We start from the raw sequence: 20,839 nt of genomic DNA on the forward strand, positions 1-20,839 counted from the left end.
AGTATGAAATGGGAGACATCATGATTAAGGATTTCTTTCATTTTTCCGGATTAAGTTTTCAACTTTTTTCTTTTTCGGAAAAGGGTGGCTTGCCCACTTCAGGTTGGTGGGGAGTTCCTGCCGCAAGTGGAGGAGTTTAAGTATCTTGGGGTTTTGTTCACGAGTGAGGGAAGGGTGGAACGGGAGATTGACAGACGGATCGGTGCAGCTTCTGCAGTAATGCGGTCGATGTACCGGTCTGTCGTGGTGAAGAAGGAGCTGAGCCGCAAGGCGAAACTTTCGATTTACCGGTCAATCTACGTTCCTACTCTCACCTATGGTCATGAGCTCTGGGTCATGACCGAAAGGACAAGATCCCGGATACAGGCGGCCGAAATGTGCTTCCTCCGCAGGGTGGCTGGGCGATCCCTTAGAGATAGGGTGAGAAGCTTAGTCACTCGGGAGGAGCTCGGAGTAGATCCGCTGCTCCTCCACATCGAGAGGGGTCAGCTGAGGTGGCTCGGGCATCTGTTCCGGATGCCTCCTGGACGCCTTCCTGGGAAGGTGTTCCGGGCGCGTCCCACTGGGAGGAGACCCCGGGGAAGACCTAGGACACGCTGGAGAGACTATGTCTCCCGGCTGGCCTGGGAACGCCTTGGTGTCCCCCCGGAAGAGCTGGAAGAAGTGTCTAGGGAGAGGGAAGTCTGGGCATCTTTGCTTAGACTGCTGCCCCCGCGACCCGGCATCGGATAAGCGGGAGAAGATGGATGGATGGATGGAAGTTTTCAACATTCCCTTTTCCAAAACAACCCCAAACCATTAAGCATCCACCCCCATGTTTGTTGTGGGGGTGAGGCAGTCTGGTTATATCTTCTCTCCTAAGTTTTTTATTTATTCATTTTTTTGGACCAATGTGTCTCATCAACTCTCATGACCCCTTGTCCAAGTGATCAGTCTCGGAGAGTCTTCATAGGCAAGCAGTCAGGCAAGTTGCTGTCTCAAGTGAAATTTTTCCAGTGAAGTCTTCCAGAGGACTTATTGTAACAGAGGCTCTCATTGTTCACACCTGCGTTATCGCAGTTATGGCTGACTGGTTTCGCTCGTGTTATCAGAGGGACACATGGCTGCCAGCGAGGAATTGGTTTCGGCTTTACCGCGGCTTGTTTGTGGAGTCGTGTTTAATTCATGCTGAGGGTTCAGTTAAAATCTTACAGTAATGTTTTTTTTCTGCAAACAAAAGAACTGCTGAAATAGGATTTGAAACATGGCGCACTTCTCTCCCCAGCTCCAGTTAGCTGGATCTATTCTACCTAAAATCTAATGGCAGGGTTTACACAGTATGGACAAAAGTTTGTGCTATAATAAGCTCCACTCTTCTGGGAAGATGTTCCACTAGATTTTGTGGAGATTTGTGCTCATTCAGTGACAGAGGTGTTCGTAAGTCAGGTTTTGATGTAGGTGGGGTGAGGAGGCTTGGGGTGCAGTGAGTGTTCACGTTCATCCTGACGAGGTGTTTAATAGGGTTCGAACTCTAAAGCAGGAGATCTTCCACTCCAAATGAAAATGAGTTTTATACTTAAATTGTTCTTCCACCATCCTCCCTCTCCCACGCCCTCGTTCTCTCTGTTTCACTCATTCTCTCTCTATTTCTGTCACTCTCTCTTTCAGTTTCAGACCCCCTGTCTGTCTCTACCTCTGTCTGTCTCATCTCTCTCTCTCTCTCTTTTGAGGTTGTTCATTAAAGGAAATTGCAGCTTGTCATGTTACCAAAAAAGCTCAAGGCCGTCTGTGCTGAAGACTTTCCCACGATGGAAAACCTCTGTTACTTCAAATCATTACCTCCGACTGATACACGCCGACACTGGAGACTCCATTCCTAAATACACGCAATGAATTTATCTTTACAAAAAATCTCCATATCAACAATTACACACTTTTGATGTGTTTCTGAGGAGGTTGATAGGGATGGAGCTCGGGCATGACTGGGCCAAAACACCAAGCAAATCCGAGCGTTCACAGACAAGCTTTAACATGTGTGCCTTTACTTTATAGCACGTTTACAGAGTCGGGGGGGGGGGGGGGGGATTAGTTCAACCCGAAGTTCTGAGATACAGTTTAGATTTTAATGGAATTTTTCTTTTCTTTTTAGTTTATTGTAAAAATTTGTTTTACACATTAATTTTTTTTGGTCATCAGACAAGTATGTGCGTTTTCACAGTTCATTTACCGCTTCCAAGACTAACAATGATGTTTTATATTACATATTTTATATTATATTATATTATTTATATTATATTATATTATATTCAGGGTTTAATTTAAATAAGTAAAAACCAGTCATGATGGCTAAATCCAATCTCTAGCCAGTTTTTTTGGGTTACTTATGTATTATAAATGATGTTTACTCTCTTTGCTGTGAAAGTTTATAAACCGAACCTGGACAGATTTAGCTCAAATACATCTATCTTGATGTGTTTCTCATGTCATCATGAGGTATTCAATACAGTCTAATTGTGGAGCATCTGCAGGTATTTGACTTACTTGGACATCCTGGTCATCCTGCAGCAAATAATGGCATGCAGGTTCATTTGCATTGAAGCAATAGTAAAGAATCGAAGGACGTAATGAGATCTATTTATCTTTCTATTGTTTTAAAGCCACTAGAAGGTCTGAATGGCTGGTAACTTAAAAATCAATTTTAAGCCCAGATTAGATTCAATTAGATAATCAGACTTGCCTTTAGAGTGTGTACTTTGCCCCCAGTCCCTCACTGCAACCTTAAAATAAAATGGTAAATGAGTCAAGCGATAATTTGTGCTTTTTTAATATGAAATGTAAATTATATTGCTGAGGTTTTGGAGAATTATTTTTTTGGTCTTCTCTCAAACACTTTCAAATTTGTACTAAACATCTGATTTGCCGAAGACTACTGCTTTACTCCCAGAAAAAAAAAAAAAAAATCGTATTATACATTCTTGGTTCCGAGCAATTAAGTTGTGATTTTCCATAAGTGGAAACCTCAGTTAATCAATATCATGCCTTGCAGAAACGTCTGATGTTCTAATGGTCATGTAGCCTCTACTGCTCTTTAAAAATGAGCATTATCTTCAGATCTGACTTGTAATCTGGTTAGTGAGTAGATGATGTTCGGGAAATCTTTTGTGTTTTTGGTCTTTTTTTTCTGGTAAATTTTGAGGTGGTGCTTATCAACTAAAGAATTTAAACGCTTAGTTAATTAATCACCTATTTTGCAAATTGATTATTTATTAACTGCAGTGACCTTAAAAATAACTGTATGCAGCTTTGTGTGAGGAACATGGATGAGAATCTGAATCTCCTGAGAAATGAAAGTATTACGGGAAAATGAAGCCTGTTGGCATTATCATTGTGTACTTTTGTTTATTTTTAATTCTATACCCACTTTTTATTTGTCTGTATGTTTCAAAATAATTCAATATGCAATCTGGTGCTAGTGTTTATGTACAAAAACTAGCACCAAGATGCCAATACCATTTCTTCTTCATTGTGTGTGCTATATAAATGATTAAAATTCGAGGAAAATGTTAATTATGAGCTAGTAATTAAAAAAATGCGTTAATATATTGGAGCAGGATGATTCGGTTAACAGATGCTCACCAGATCCCGAGATCTTGTTTTATAGCAAATAATCCAAATAAGATAATTTTCTGGAGACATAATTGAAGTGTAAGAGAACTCTGTATGTCTGTGATGTTCAGATGAACTTCTATTGTAAGATAGACATGGAATATTAACCGGATAATAAGTAATCATTATTTTAGGGGATAGTTTCATGTCTTTTATGTGGTGGTTGTTTTGCAAATTTTGAAATTTGGCAACCCTGATTAAAGATCTCAGATATTCAGGAAATGTATTTGATCCATCATATGCAGTTGTCTTCACATGAATTCTGAAAAGTGTATAAAACTTGTACAGCTCTTGACTCCCTGCATGCTTTTCTACAGTGAGGGTGTGTTCAAGTGCCCAGAAGATCATCTGCCTCTCGACTACGCTAAAGTAAGTGCTTCATTTTCAGCATCTCATCCTACATCACGGGAAGAGATTTCAGCTCTACAACTGCGTTTTTGTTTTTTTTTTAGCTCTAGCACTCGGGTTTAATTTAGTGTTTTTTGATAGAACTCGTTATGGTCATTTGGAAATTTCTCCATCGAGGTGCCAAGCACTATGACTTAGTTTAGTTTTGGCCTCAGGTTTTGTATTAATGCACTCATGCTAATGTTATTTAATCATTTATTCACATTAGTTTCCATAGTAACTTAAAGAAAGCAAAAATGTGTAATATATTATTCTAATATAATAATCGTATATTATAATATATTTCTATTTGTACTGCAGTTCTGCAGAATGGGATTAATGGATTGTAATGTGCTGTGTAGATTTTTCCAGATGTTGAGTTGGAGCAGCAGATCCTGGCTCTGCCCATCCGCTGCATTCATAGTGAGGAGGGTTGCCGCTGGTCAGCACAGAATAAACAACTTCAGGTAACACACAAACACACACACATGCACAGACACGCATAGCAGGCATAGAATCAGGTCTGCATTTTCACGTAAAATTTATTTAGTTCATGCATGTTGTTCACAAGGAAGCTGAAAATAAGCAACTGTTTCTAGCAGTAGTTTCAGTTTGAGCGTCTCGCGTGTTTTTTGTAGCCGGTCAGACTGAGTTGGATTAATTTTTATTATCAGATATATAAATTTACCCAAGCAGTAACCATTGGATCATACATTCTGGTTAATGATTGAACTGCAACACTATTGTACATAAGTTAGAAAATACAAATGATATCCAACCCGTAAGCAATTTTTCTGCATGTATTTCGAGCAGGTTGCTTTATCATGAAGATGAGAAGTTTCCAAATGATTTGTTTCCATAACATTAATATTCTCTCTCTGTCTGTCTGTCTGTCTGTCTGTCTGTCTGTCTGTCTGTCTGTCTGTCTGTCTGTCTGTCTGTCTGTCTGTCTGTGTTTCAGGCCCATCTTTCAGTATGTACCTATAACGTGGTGCCGTGTCCTAACCGCTGCATGATGAAATTGTTGAGACGTGATCTTCCTCAGCACCTGGAGCACGACTGTGCTAAGAGAAAGCTGCGATGTGACCACTGCGCCGAGGAGTTCACCGGGGAAGCGCACGAGGTCCGAGTTTACTGAGGCCCTGAAACTTCTGTATAATTTACTTTATGTACATAATAGTTTGGATTCTCATTATACAGGGAATTGAGTTCATGGAGTTTTTTGTTGGGTAAAATGCCGGTTCATCACAGGGCTGAATTTCTTTATGTATGGGTGTGTGTGTGTGTGCTTTGAGATGGATTGGTGTTTTTACCCAGGGGTCCACCTCATTCTCCAGATAAAACCCAGATCCACTTTATACTCAACAAAGTTGTTACTGATCATCTAAAAGAAATACTTATGACCACAGTCTCCTTCCTGCAACAGAGTCACCAGGACATGTGTCCAGAGGAGAGTGTGTACTGTGAAAACAAGTGCGGGGCTCGTATGGTGCGCAGACTGCTAACTCAACATTCTCTGTCCGAATGCTCCAAACGCAAACTGTCCTGCAAATACTGTAGCAAAGAGTTCCTCTACGACACCATTCAGGTATGTGGACTTCTTTTATTACACTGTGAACAGTATTAAGAATGTTAGCTTACTGTAGTTTGTGTTAAAAGAGCCAAATGTTGCCAATCCTCTAAAAAGTTACCGTTTCCTCTTTTTTTTATTTTTTAAACAGCATCACCAGAGCAGGTGTCCATGCTTTCCAGTGCAGTGCCCTAACGGCTGTGGCACACCCGGCATCATGCGAGAGGATTTAATGACCCACGTTAAGGAGAACTGTGGGACCGCTATGGTGCTCTGTCCCTTTAAAGATGCTGGCTGCAAATACAGAGTATGGACCAAGCTTACTTCTTCCACTTATAACTGTGATGTAGTTCACTAGACCACTACAGGCTCTCTGAGTTTTTGTAGTGAGGGACACCTAGAACTGTTAATCCAATGTTTAACATAAGCAGATTTATTTAATTCACTCACAGAAACACATTAAGGTCAAAGGTAACATGAAATAACGTCCTGCTAGTTTTTGTTGTTATTGAGGAAATTCCAGAATTGACTTCTGAATAAACAAAGTGAGAATTCTTTCTTTCCTGTTAGTGTTCCAAGCCTGCAGTAGCGCATCACCTGGATGAGGCGGCGCACTCTCACCTGTCGTTACTCTGCGGCCTTGTGAACAGACAGAGACTGGAGCTGCGTGAGCTGCGGCGTCGCGTGGAGGAGCTTTCCGGAAACCAAGACGGCACTTTGCTTTGGAAAATCCCCAACTATAGCCGTCATCTCCAGGAGACCACAAATGGCTCCAATGGCAATTTAGAGCTCTTCAGCCCTGCTTTCTACTCTCATCGCTATGGATACCGTCTCCAAGTCTCCGTCTTCCCTAACGGCAACGGCAGCGGCGAAGGAACGCACCTGTCTGTCTACATCCGAGTGCTCCCGGGCGAGTATGACGGCTTGCTGGAGTGGCCGTTCCCTCACCGTGTCACCTTCTCACTGCTGGACCAGAGCGACCCAGCGCTCTCCAAACCTCAGCACGTCACCGAGAGCTTTAGCCCAGATCCCAATTGGAAGAACTTCCAGAGACCTCGACCTGGAGCAATGGGGAGCATACGAACGGCCTGTCTGGACGAGAGCATGTTGGGATTCGGGTATCCTAAGTTCATCTCGCAAGAGCAGATGAAGGAAAGGAACTACATCAGAGACAACGCCATCTTTATCAAAGCTTCTATAGACGTGGTGAAGAGAATCATCAAGTGAGGTGAACTTGAGGTAAAGGAGTCGATTGAGTCAAACAGGTAAAAATGTCCTTTATTATTAGGGCATTACACTTTATGATCAATTATTCTGTCTGTCCACATCTTTATATTTTACTGAAATTTAAAGGATAAAGTGGAGGGAAGTCAGATACATAGGATAGAGGTGAATTAGCAGGATGAGGAAAACCGTTCTCAGTATGAGCTGAACCAATTTACATAGGAACGTTTAGGGATAATAGAATGGGGCTATTGAAATACATTTTTTTTATACTTTATTAGTACTGTTACATCTGAAATCAATTGTACACTTTATGCAGTGGAAGAACGATAAAAGAAATCTCTAAATTGAGAACAAGTATTCCTATAGTGGTTAGAATTCACATAATTGTAAAAGTAATTTCCAAGAAAAATACTCAAATAAGAGTAAATATCACGTCTGGTGAAAAACGACATGACATGACTTTATTAGGCATGTCTACTACTGACACTGTATTTCTGAAAGTGTTCTATATTTGTGAAAATATAATGTATATAAATAAACAAGTGAGTTAAAGTGAACACTATTTCCATTATTAACAGTATATCAGGAACCTTGTTTCTAGCTACATTGATAGCAATCTAGCAAACAATGCTAGCAGCACTTGCATTTATTCAGACATCAGAATATCGCTGCTGACATGACATGGATGTTTAGTTGTGAAATACTGAAATCTAAAGGTTCAATATTTTATAATTTTTTTTAAGTAGTATAAATACGGGGAATTAAATTTTACTTAACTATATAGAGGGCGCCATTAACACTAAATTTAACCAGACAACATGTGTGTGTGATGGAGGAAATCAATTTTGAATTCCTTCACCATACAATTTTAAGCCAAATCTACATCCGATTAATAATAAGGAGAATATAATCACAATGAATTTTATTATTACAAAATAATTAATGTGTTTATTTACCTCATTTATTCTTCAAGGAACGATTTGAGTGCATGTCGGTGTTTTTACAGACTTAATGAACAGATTAGATGTGTATCTCTCTTTTCTTGGACTGAGATTGTTTCAGTCACTTGATGATGACAAAATTATCCAAAAATAAATTTTTTCTATGCGTTTTGCCATTTACAACAAGAGGTGTGTATTCCACATGTACTCTTTTGCAAATAAAATCACAAGAATTTTTTTTCAGAATAACTCTGTGTATAAATGTCTTCTTTTGAAAATGGTGCACAGGAAAGGTTCTCCATTTTCTTCAGGTCTTTAGGGTTCTATTAAGATTTCCATTATCAATTCAATTACCGTAATTTCCGGACTATTAAGCGCACCCATATATAATAAGCCGCACCCACTGAATTTTACAAAGATTTTTATTTTGAACATAAATAAGCCGCAGGTGTCTACACTGAAACTTATTAACTTTACACAGTCTTTAACGAAAGACACATTACACGGTGTAACGGGTGAAATATGTTGCGCTTCCTTTAGGAGCAGAGCGGTATTTTGGGAACAGCCTGGCACTGCATTTTTCCACTATTACTGCATGTGTGCAAGACCGAGGATTATGTCTTTATTATTTTCTGATGCTCATTTCTAAGTTTCTTTGACTAACCCGTAATGCTGTTGCCAAGAAAAATAAAAAAGCACGAGTTTTGGAAACCGGTCTGTGCTTATATGATTTCTGTTGTAACTGGAGTTAGCGAGCTCTCCCTTCACCCAGACTCAACGCGCTACAACGGCTTGTATCTAAACAGTAGCCTACCAAGAAAGTCATTGTTCACTGTCTTCCTCCTTCCTTTCACAAATATTTCTCTCGGAAGTTTATCTTTTGGCATCGTCATGCGTAAAAAAAAAAAAAAAAGGTTTTTCTCCCGATGCCGTGCAGCTCAGAACACAGGTGAGGTGCGTATTTTCGTTTCCGTTTGGAAATTTCAAGTGTTTTAATGTTATGAGGTTCAGTTTTTTGGCTTGAAGTTTGTGAAAGCGGGAAAAACCCAGGAAAAATTCATAAATTAGCCGCTTCCTTGTTTAATCCGCGGGGATCAAAATGTGGAAAAAAAGTAGCGGCTTATAGTCCGAAAAATACGGTACCAATTTCCCATGCACATTTTAGAGTGGCCTTTTATTGTGTCCAGCCTAAGGCACACCTGTGCAATAATCATGCTGTCTAATCAGCATCTTGATCTGCCACACCTGTAAGCTCGACAGATTCTCTCGGCAAAGAAGAAGTGCTCGCTAACACAGATTTAGACAGATAAGTGAGCAATATTTGAGAGAAATAGGCTTTTTGTGTACATAGAAAAAGTCTTAAATCTTTGAGTTTAGTTCATGAAAAATGTTGGCAAAAACAAAAGTGTTGCGTTTATATTTTTTAATTTCAGCGTAAATTATGGGTTCATTGCATCAGGTGCTTCTCCTGATGCATTTCTGCTCTGTATAGTATGTGGCTCAGGGCTCTTACTGATGCATTATGGTGAGTTTAGATACATTTTCATACAAAATGTAATAACTAATTAATCAGATATGCACGTTATTGTGTTTAATTATGTCCGTATAACACTTCATGAAGTTTCTTCATACTGAAGAAAAGGTGTAAAGGATACAATAAAACTTTTCAATATATTGCCATTTTTACAGGTTCAACATTAATACTGGCATGATAAATTCAGAACTCAAAACTTATAGATGCTCCATTCATATTTACATACCCCTATCTCTGTGTAAAACTAATCCAGTCTGAATAGGGCTTAAATATTTGTTTTATTATTATTGTTCTTTTTACAGCTGACTCCACACTGACACGTCAACCGGTCTTAGAAATACACATGGATGTATTTAGTGATGCTGAATAAAAGTTAGTATAATAGTATATATGTTTTTTAAATCTTTTATAATTTTATTTTATTCAGAACTTGAAGACTTGAAGTCTTCTCTTCCAGCTTAAACCGGAATCAAAACAAAAACAGTCAATATGACATTTATGCTGACCATTACAATCACACATATTAAACATGTTAAATTACAGCGGGCAACACAATCATGGAGAAAAAAGAGAGTTACAATTTCTGTTTGGAAATAAAACTATTATTTCCCTTAATGCTGTTATAATTTTGTGTTTTAGAAAAAGAAGGGGAAAATGTAGAGGTGCCATGAGTATGAATTGGAAAAGATATTCGAGGTGGAAAATAAAGACGCATATGAGGACCAATAGTCACTCGTAAAATATAAATAGTAAAATAAGCAAGCAGCATGCAGGCAACATGCCTTAGCTATACCCAAACAGCATATGCACATATATTCAGGGCACAAGTAGAAACTTAAGTGGAAAAATCATATAAAATTTATAAAAAGATAAAAAATGAGAAGAGTTATAGGTTAAAAAACACAACACATCGTCAGATAATAAAGAACGTAGTTGCAAGAATTTGTATAAGAGGTACAATGTCCAAAACACACAGGAAGTACGATGTTTCTATGAGAGCATGAGCTTAAGATGCAGGCAGGATGAGGGTAAGACAGGAAATGTTATATAAAGAAGTATTATGGCATAAGAAATATATTTTAAGCAGATTTTAAGAAAAACTAAGTAAAAGACGAGAGCTATGAGAAATAGGAAAAGCATTTGGAGAAAATTGCTGGTGTGTTAAAACTAGTACAAAACGAACATGTTTATATACCAAGTCTACACAAAACAAAACAAAACAAAGGATGATCTGCAGACACGGAAAAACCCCAGACGAGATTTTAAGAAAAGGTGTGAATATTGCGGTGGATGATCTGTTGCATTAAGTGAATGATCAGGGAAAGTTTTTTAAGAAAAGGTCAATATCAAGAGAGATTTTTTGTTTATGTAAATTAGAATTGTATGGAGGTGAACGAGGCCTCATGGAAATGGGTGGAATTTTACTAAGAATAGGTAAAAACTTACCAGAAAACACTTAAGCAAAAGGTGGGATATGCAAAGCCCCGTTAAATGTTCGGTGTATGTAAATTGTGAGGGAGGAGATATTAGACAAAATATGTATATTTTACTAGGTGTGAGATATAAAAAGTAAGGATTGTTTATATCAAATCCACACTCGCATGTGAAAGCTGACGGGTGTAATTGCTGTCAGGATGGTTCTCTCCCGAGAGCTCCATTGGACGGGCCTGAAGTGACTGCAATAAAGCTGATTTGCTCCTTCTCATTCATTTAGTTTGTTTATGTATTATTTGAAGTTTTGAAATTTATTGGTAATTGATTAGTGAATAGCTATAACTAATTTGAGTATTGAGCCACTTAATTGTTCTGTTTACTCGGACATGGGGTCTGAGTTACGACAGTACACACTGTTATCGTGGTAGAATAAGGTAGCAATCACATTGTAAACTAAAAGGTCGTGGAGAGTGTGGAGCTCACGTACAGGTGAAGACCTGTAATTAAGTTATAAGTTATAGTATTTCTTAAATGACACATTTGTTTAAAAATCGCCACTGGCTCACTCATTAGGGATAAACATACAGGGACTGATTTACGAATTAAAAATTTTAAATGGATATTGGTTATATATTTACTTCTGTAAGGCTGCTTTAGGACAGTGTCAACATTCAGTTAAATTGAATATAAATTTCAGATTCCAATAAGTAGCAAATGCTGAACTTATTTATTATGAACCCAGCCATTATGGATGCACAAGCCAGTGCACTCTTAGTGCCAGTCCCAAGCCCGGGTAAATGGGGAGGGTTGCGTTAGGAAGGGCATCCAGCGTTTGTGCCAAATCAAATATGCGGATCACAAAAGAGAATTTCATACCGGATCGGTCGAGGCCCGGGTTAACAACGACCGCCACAGGTATCGTTAACCGACAGGGTACCGGTGGAAATTGGGCTACTGTTGGCCGAAGGAGAGGAGGAAGACGTCTACAGAGACGGCAGGAAAAGGAGCAGTGTAGGAGAGTGGAGGTTCGGGTTGGTACTTTAAATGTTGGTACTATGACGGGTAAAGGGAGAGAGGTAGCTGATATGATGAAGAGGAGAAAGGTAGATATGCTGTGTGTTCAGGAGACCAAGTGGAAAGAGAGTAAGAGCAGGAACATTGGAGGTGTTTAAACTGTTTTATCATGGTGTGGATGGAAAGAGAAATGGTGTAGGGGTGATTCTGAAGGAAGAGTACAGTAAGAGTTTAGTGGAGGTGAAGAGAGTTTCTGATAGGGTGATGATCGTAAAGCTGGAAGTTGAAGGGATGATGATAAATGTCATCAGTGCCTATGCTTCACAAGTTGGCTGTGAGATGGAGGAGAAGGAAAGATTCTGGAGTGAATTAGATGAAGTGGTGGATGGTGTACCTAGGAAAGAACGATTGGTGATTGGGGCAAACTTTAATGGTCATGTAGGTGAAGGGAACAGAGGTGATGAGGAGGTGATGGGTAGGTATGGTTTTAAGGTTAGGAATGTGGAAGGGCAGATGGTGGTAGATTTTGCTAAAAGTATGGAAATGGCAGTGATGAACACTTATTTTAAGAAGAAGGAGGATCATAGGGTGACGTATAAGAGTGGAGGAAGGTGCACACAGGTGGACTATGTGCTATGCAGGAGATGCAACCTGAAGGAGATTGGAGACTGTAAGGTGTTGGCAGGGGACAGTGTAGCTAGACAGCATCGGATGGTGGTCTGTAGGATGGTTTTGGAGGTGAAGAAGAAGAGGATGAGAGTGAAGACTGAAAGAAGAATAAGATGGTGGAACCTTAAGGAGGAAGAGTGTAGTGTGAGGTTCAGGGAAGAGGTCAGACAGGGGCTCAGTGGTGTTGAAGAGGTGTTGGATGATTGGGCAACTACTGCAGGAGTGATGAGGGAGGCAGCTAGAAAAGTACTTGGTGTGACATCTGGAAATAGACAGCAAGACAAGGAGACGTGGTGGTGGAATGAGGAAGTGCAGGAGAGCATAAGGAGAAAGAGGTTGGCAAAACAGAAGTGGGATAGACAGAGTGATGAGAAAAGTAGGCAGGAGTACAAGGAGATGCGGCAGCAGGTAAAAAGGGATGTGGCGAAAGCCAAGAAAAGGCATATGAGGAACTGTATAAGAGGTTGGACACTAAGGAAGGAGAAAAGGATTTATACCGATTGGCCAGGCAGAGGGACCGAGCTGGGAAGGATGTGCTGCAAGTTAGAGCAATAAAGGATGGAGAGGGAAATGTGTTGACTAGTGAGGAGAGTGTGTTGAGAAGGTGGAGGGAGTGTCTTGAGCAGCTGATGAATGAGGAAAATCAGAGAGAGAGAAGGTTGGACGATGTGGAGTTGGTGAAGCAGGATGTAGATAGGATTAGTAAGGAGGAAGTGAGAGCAGCGATTAAGAGGATGAAGAGTGGAAAGTCGGTTGGACCAGATGACATACGGGTAGAAGCTGCTTTGAGACAATGTCTGTTGTGAAAAGCGCTATACAAATAAACTTGACTTGACTTGACTTGACTAGAAGCGTGGAGATGTTTAGGAGAGATGGCAGTTTTTGACCAGATTGTTTAACAGGATTTTGGAAGGTGAAAAGATGCCTGATGAATGGAGAAGAAGTGTGCTGGTACCGATCTTTAAGCATAAAGGAGATGTGCAGTCTTGCAGTAACTACAGGGAATTAAGTTGATCAGTCACACCATGAAGTTATGGGAAAGAGAAGTGGAAGCCAGGCTGAGAGAAGAGGTGACCATCTGTAAGCAACAGTATGGTTTTATGCCGAGGAAGAGCACCACAGATGCCTTATTTGCTTTGAGGATGTTGATGGAGAAGTATAGAAAAGGACAGAAGGAATTGCATTGTGTATTTGTGGATTTTGAGAAGGCGTACGACAAAGTGCCAAGAGAGGAGTTGTGGTATTGTATGAGGAAGTCAGGTGTGTCAGAGAAGTATGTGAGGGTGGTGCAGGACATGTATGAGGACAGTGTGACGGAGGTGGAGTGTGCAGTAGGTACGACAGACTGGTTCAGAGTGAATGTTGGACTGCATCAAGGATCGGCCCTGAGCCCTTTCCTGTTTGCAGTGGTGATGGACAGGTTGACGGACGAGGTCAGACAGGAGTCTCCCTGGACTATGATGTTTGCGGATGATATTGTGATTTGTGGTGAGAGTAGGGAGCAGGTTGAGAAGAGCCTGGAGAGATGGAGATATGCGCTGGAGAGAAGGGGAATGAGAGTCAGTAGGAGTAAGACCGAGTACATGTGTGTGAATGAGAGGGAGGGCAGTGGAGTGATGCGGTTGCAGGGAGAAGAGCTGGAAAAGGTGGAGGAGTTCAGGCAAGAATGAAAGGGAAAGTTTATAGGACTGTGGTGAGACCTGCGATGTTGTATGGATTAGAGACAGTGGCATTGAGTAAAAGACAGGAGGCGGAGCTGGAGGTAGCAGAGAAAACACATGCGGGTAGTTGATGTGAAAGAGGCAGATGTAGAGGACAGGGTGGTATGGAGACGGGTGGGAGCAGCCGTAAGAAGAAGAAGAAGCTGAACTTATTCATTATTGCAATTTATAGATGCACAGCAGGCTCTTTATGGAAGGATGTCCATGCTCTGATATTTAAGATTTGAGGATTTGTGTGTGCGAGGGTTCGAGGGTTGTGTATACACCAATGAAACTCTTACTCTGTAAATCCTCCGAGCAGCCTTTGACATAAATTATGCACAGAAAAAGATCTGTTATGCAAATACAATTTGATGTGCTGATATAAGAAACAGAAGTGTGTGCATGTAAGAAACAGAAGTGTGTCTAATATAAGAAACAGAAGTGTGTGCATTAAGAAAATGTGGAGTGTAAACATCATAAAAAGGCATGTGCAAAGACCTGCAGTACAGTACTGTCCAATAAATGCATTTTGCAGTGTGTTGTGCTTTCCTCTACCAGCAGTTCATAAGTCAAGATTCTTTTTGACCTTTTCTTTTTTTTTTTGTATTTGTCCAAAAAAAAAAATATTTAATGATTACTGATAACAACCAAAGTGTGTGTGTGTGTGTGTGTGTGTGTGTGTGTGTGTGTGTGTGTGTGTGTGTGTGTGTGTGTGTGTGTGTGTGTGTGTGTGTGTGTGTGTGTGTGTGTGTGTGTGTGTGTGTATTTTTTGACAATAATTTAAGATTCTGAGCTGAATTTATTTAAAGAAAATCCAATCTGGAGGAACTGACTACTACAAAACAGAAATCACCGTAAAAGATCCATATGTGACATAAGTGGCCATTAGCAGGCTAGCTAACCCATCTTGTATTATCCATGTCTTTCATATTAAAAATTGTAAGATTTTTTTACATGTTTTTCAAGTTTAAATAAAAGAAGTGCTGATAATCAAATCAAAAATGCATTCATTGTAAAAAAAAAAAAAAAAAAAAAAAAAAAAAAATTTTGAAAGCGATCACTACAAGTAGAAATTGTGTGGCTTGCAAGCTAGCACCTAGCTAAGCTATTAGCTAACTGAGAAACTACTTTCTCTTGTTTCATTGAAGTCTCCTCTCTGTGCTTTATGGTATCTATGTTTATTAGCATGCTATAAAATGATTGATCGGGACTGCTATGTTCATCTCAATTCATTTATATTCAGGAGTTCTAGTTTGATGACCTGGATAAAGAGGTCTTAATGTGCTACAACTCATATAATTATTTATCAAATGCTTTGGGTTAAATGCATTTATAGTATTTATCTGCTGTAAATATAGTTCCAGTGGTTTATAACTGCAGTGTTGTGATCTGGATTTTATTTTGTGCAATAATGACCAACCAGTTAAAGCTTTCTCCTGAACAGGAATCTGAGGCTACAGTGGAAAAATGCTTGCTGAAACCTAACAGTTGTAGATTGTAAAGCATCATGAGATCTTTTTTTTTCCTTTTCACCTGTCAAGGTTGAGTAAGTTTTTCCTCACTAGAGTGGCAGATTCCAGAGAAGGTCAGAATGAATAGCATTGTGTGTGGTGTACGACATGTAAGAGGACAGTGTGACAGCAATAATGTGTGCAGTGGGAACGACAGACTGGTTTAAGGTGGATGTTGGACTGCATCAAGGATCGGCTCTGAGCCCTTTCCTGTTTGCAGTGGTGATTGACAGGTTGACGGCCGAGGTCAGACAGGAGTCTCCGTGGACTACGATGTTTGCGGATGATATTGTGATTTGTGGTGAGAGTAGGGAGCAGGTTGAGAAGAGCCTGTGTTAAATGTTAAACTTTCTTTTCGGCTTTTCCCGTTAGGGGTCGCCACAGCGGATCCTCCGCACGTTTGATTTGGCACATGTTTTACGCTGGATGCCCTTCCTAACGCAACCCTCCCCAATTTATCCGGGCTTGGGACCGGCACTAAGAGTGGCTGGGGATGGTTCCCTGACCGGGAATCGAACCCGGGTCGCAGCGGTGAGAGCGCTGCATCTTAACCACTAGACCACCAGGGGACAAATGTTAAAATAAATGTTAAATGTAATTAGTGTTTTTTAGTTACTATAGCATTCCTTTCAGCTCAACCCAGTCTTGGCATTCTCCTTTGACCTTTCCAACAAGGTGTTTCTGCTCACACTAAAAGCATTTTCTGCAATTCTGGAGTTTGATATTGAACATTAACTTTTGACTTGAAGATGCATTGATTACTTGTTAAGTACTGAATATATTGTGGAAATGTGGGCATATATCTGAGTCAGACTGGCGGAATGTAGCATCACTGTCGCTTAGCTCCAACATTCTCGGTTTGATCCTGAGCTCGGATTTATAGGGTTTTGCAGGGTTCTTCATTTTTCTTCTGACTCTAATAAAATATCACAGTAGATAGACCGAGATGGGTTTTAAGGGTGTTTTTCCCACTCAATCTCAAGGTTCCCAGGATTAGAATAGTTAGGTTTTAGTTTTTTTAGTTGTAACTCATGTAATGCATACTATACATTGTACTATGAATTTAATTGATTTTACCGATTGATTGGATGTAATTGCTGAATAACAGACTCTATATTGTAAGTGAAATCTCAGCTGTTTTTGTTCTCAGTTCCTCACACTTAACATTTTCTCACACTGAATTTTAACTCAGCTATATTAAAGGGAACTCTTTCATCTAAGGCACAAAAATGCAGTGCTGTGATACCGAAGATTACATCGCTTGATAAATAACATATTTAACACCAGTTTCATTTGCTGAAATTTAATTATCAATCAGATTTTAAACTAAATCATGCTGATTCTTCTCCAGCATCCTTAGGGTTTTTTAACCCTGAAACACAACAAAGAAACAAAGTCAGATTTAGTCAGCACACATTACGCATACATACAGTTTAACTACAACTCAACTGGCTTTAACATGGGTCTAAAAGACAACTAAACTAAAATCAGCATCTGTTCTACTGTGTTCTATGATCATGTCAGACTCCATTAAATAAAGCAGCATAATGAATTATGATTTCCTTCCTACATAATGCAGAAAACAAACAATGAAATATAGTTTCAATCTGATAATCTCTCTCACCATCTAATACCCAGAATGCACAAGGTGGCACATATAAGCAGCACCTATTTGTTTTTAAGAGCACAATCAATACAGACGGAAACTTACTTTTGGATAAAATGACATGGGAAAAGAATCGTTTTCGTAAAGAACCATGGCGTTTAAAGGCATAGGATCTTCAACACACTGAACAGGATTCTAGATAACGTGGAGGGAAAAGAAGTCCCAGGTTAAAATGTTGGATCAAAACAGAATCTGTATGCTTTAATGCTTTAATTACTAGAATTAATGGAACAAGTGGGGAAAAAGCAAGCATTACCTTTTCCTGTTCATCAGAAGCAAGGCAACAAGGCGCTCTATTTTCAGAGAAGTTTCTTTGAAGACATCCCAGTGATAATCCCTGAATCATCATCATCATCATTAGTAGTAGTTGTAACTCTATGTGTAGTATTTTTAAATGACACACCTTTTTCAATTAGGTTTCCTTAATGTTAATGCTTTTCACGCCTAAACATATTACTCAGCATGACTCCACATAAGTTAGGATAAACGTTAGCATGATAATAGATAGGCAGATCACTTTATATTGGAAATTGGGAATTTGACAGGTTTCTTTCTTTCTTTATTTATTTTTATTAGTGATATATAATGTAATGTTGGTCAATATGGGATTAATTCGAGTAATTTTCTTACTGTTGCTGAAGGTAAATTAATATCATAGTTTGTGTTTTTTTCCATGTTAATAAATGCATTATATCATGTCGTTTAAAGACATTTACATCATTACATTTACATTTGCGGCATTTAGCAGACGCCCTTATCCAGAGCGACGTACAAAAGTGCTTTAAATCTCTACTAATGAATAAATCTACACTGGTACGCAAGATTACAAACTTAATATAAATATTATTCGAATTCTACAAACTTGGAAAGTGCTAATTTAGGTATTTCAGGAAGAGGTAGGTCTTCAGTCGTCGCTTGAAGATAATCAGGGACTCCGCTGTAAAGGAGCCTCAATGTAAAACATTTTCCACCATTCGTATGTAACTAAACCATCCGAGTCGTTACACGAGCTGTCTCCAGAATTTAATTCAACACGTTTGGTGAACTTGAACATGATGCAATATTTCTACCTAAAAATATTAGTCAAAAATTACATTTAGTTTCCAAGCTAAGTGTGCTAACTTAGTTAGCCATTTGTTAGCTGATCGAATGTTTCAAAATGCAAGGAATCAGAATGAGAAACGATTCAAATTTCTAGCTACATATTTATCTGCTTCATATCTTTGCATTACACGTTTTGTCATATACGTATTTAAGACACTGCAACGATCAATGTAAAATAAAAACGTAAACAGTAAAACATCTTGACTAGCATAAACCCAGCTAAGCATGTTAGCATAACTAAATATATATTTTGCAGTAACAAAAAAATAAAAAGTCACAAACCGATTGGTTGAACGTATTGTGCCTCTTTTTTATGCATTTCGGACTTTCATCCTTTCAATAATTTTCTTATTTTTTTCCATTAATGTTGACAAAGATTCCTTGAGGCCTGTCATGACTGGAGGGGGAACTAAACTAACAGCTTAGGTGCAGGCCAAAGCCGATAATGCACATATTCAACACAAAATGTTCAGGAGCACATGTTGTAGTATAGCAAATAGTAACAGTGATAACAGTTATATTTCACAATGTTCGATAATAATGCCCTAATGCATCTGTTTATGACAAACTCGCAATAAAACAAGACGACATTATGGGTTAGATGACACATATGTACAAGTAAATAACGTTCTGTCCTGACAAAGCAGAATTACCCCAGTGTTAGGAATTAAAATAGATATTTATGTTAAATATACACAAAGAATTTGGAAACGATTTATGGAGAAAAATTTGAACAAATATTTTCAAGGTCTTGATGCTCACCATTGTGATCGATCAAAGAAACAATGTATATACAAACACGCATGCGCACACAGCACCGGCTAGCGGCTAGCACAAACCAGACAATGCGCATGTCTCAAAAATTCGACTTCCTGACTCTCAAGTTCAAAGTTTCAAAAATGATTTAGATGCAATGATGATTGAAGGATTCAGATTTAGTGACAACAATGTTAATCGTCTTCATTAGATCTGCTTACAACAGAAGAAAGACAAAACTTCATACCACATACCACTCGAATTCGATCAGTAAAAAAGAATAATGTCCTGAAGAGAAGCCTAATGAAACTCTAAGATTTTAAGAACATGAATATAAAAGTAGCTTTTGCTAAAAGAAAAAATATATTTATATATCTATATTTAGAAAGGTTTTCAAATTTACCTAGCTAAAGATAGGGCTGTGATGGAGCAGAAAAATCTATCAATTAATAAATGTTTCAATAAATCCAAGCTTAAAAAAATCCCTCTATATTATATTATATAACATTTATATAATATAATATAAAATATTATATAAAAGTTATATTATATAACATTTATAGGTTACTATATTAGACTTAAAAGTAATCATTTTCAACCAGAAATAATTAATTACATGTATGAATGTTTTTATATTATTAATTTGAACATAGTTATGGTTTAAATTGACCAATACATCAGTTAAACACATTTTATGTAAGTAATATTTAACAAATTTTTTACCTATTCGTTCTTCACCAGCATCCTGGCCCCCAAAATTTCTTGATGTAATCCTTCAACTGCAATCAGCAGCTAAAGATTCTCCCATTTTTGAGCTTCCTTGGATATTAAAAAAATCTCTATTTGAAGTCCGTTCCCCTGTCTGGAAGGGGTACAAGTCAAAAGTCTCAAAATCATTTTCGCTCTGGATGTATAACGACTAAATGGTTGGTGATTGGAGTCTGTGTGTTCACATGCGTGCTTGAGTTTAATCAGCAAGGATGTGGTAAACATCATTTGAGACCAACTACATACCACAAAATTTTTGTTGCCGCCTTCTCAAACAGAAACCGTAGGGCAGCTTCTGTCCCCATTTTTTCAATGTAGGTACCTACTATGTATCAGAGCAATAGTTTCTTTAATCCAGATCAATCAAAATAAGATTTTGTCATATTTTATAACGTATTTTTTCCTGGGGGACAAAAGAACAGAAGCCATTAGCATGTTTAGAGGTTACACCAAACATCAGAACGTTCATCACAATTACATTAGAATTAGATTATTACATTACATGTTACATTAGAAACTTATTCTAAAATAATCTAAGGGTTGCCAAATTCTATCTGAATGCACTTCATGTGCTATTATATAAAGCACAAATACTTCAGTAGTTTCAACAGACTCCAACATTGTTACTTCAGTCACGCTGCTTTGCACAGTGTTTTTGATCTTTGGTTTGGTTTTCTTAGTTAAACCACGCGCCTATGATCACAGCGCACGCAACAGAACAGCTTCAGAAACATAAGTAATAGTAGACGAAAAAAAAATAGAAGTGATTCCAGACAAGGCAAAGAAAAGAGGAAATGAATAAAACAAAATTAAATAAATCACATAAAAGAAGGCTACAATTTAGGCGTGAAGTATAGGCATGCTTTTTATTCTAAAGCTCTATATTGATCTAACACTGGAGAAAGTGATT

General features: G+C 38.6%; 2 protein-coding genes and 1 long non-coding RNA gene across 3 annotated transcripts in view; 2 read left to right on the forward strand and 1 right to left on the reverse strand.

Moving 5' to 3' along the window:
• Positions 1–7,994, forward strand: part of traf4b (tnf receptor-associated factor 4b) — a 10,426-nt gene extending 2,432 nt beyond the window's left edge. The window contains exons 2-7 of the mRNA XM_083564637.1: positions 3,963–4,014; positions 4,395–4,499; positions 4,994–5,155; positions 5,459–5,620; positions 5,754–5,909; positions 6,173–7,994. Coding sequence (XP_083420763.1) covers positions 3,963–4,014; positions 4,395–4,499; positions 4,994–5,155; positions 5,459–5,620; positions 5,754–5,909; positions 6,173–6,829 — 1,294 coding nt within the window. The 3' untranslated portion in view covers positions 6,830–7,994. The remainder of the gene's footprint in view (positions 1–3,962; positions 4,015–4,394; positions 4,500–4,993; positions 5,156–5,458; positions 5,621–5,753; positions 5,910–6,172) is intronic.
• A 3,602-nt stretch (positions 7,995–11,596) lies between these two features.
• LOC310739453 (craniofacial development protein 2-like) overlaps positions 11,597–20,839 on the forward strand; it is a gene marked incomplete at its 3' end in the record, with an annotated part of 32,782 nt that continues 23,539 nt past the window's right edge. The window contains exon 1 of the mRNA XM_083565379.1: positions 11,597–11,814. The remainder of the gene's footprint in view (positions 11,815–20,839) is intronic.
• On the reverse strand, positions 16,923–20,151 carry LOC310738504. The gene is made up of 4 exons (XR_014537101.1): positions 19,885–20,151; positions 17,558–17,638; positions 17,347–17,436; positions 16,923–17,007 (listed from the first exon to the last, which is right to left on the reverse strand). It is a non-coding gene; the product is annotated as an uncharacterized lncRNA (long non-coding RNA).

This window comes from Silurus aristotelis, assembly GCF_946808225.1.
Source record: "Silurus aristotelis genome assembly, chromosome: 16".
NCBI classification, from domain to species: Eukaryota; Metazoa; Chordata; class Actinopteri; order Siluriformes; family Siluridae; genus Silurus; species Silurus aristotelis.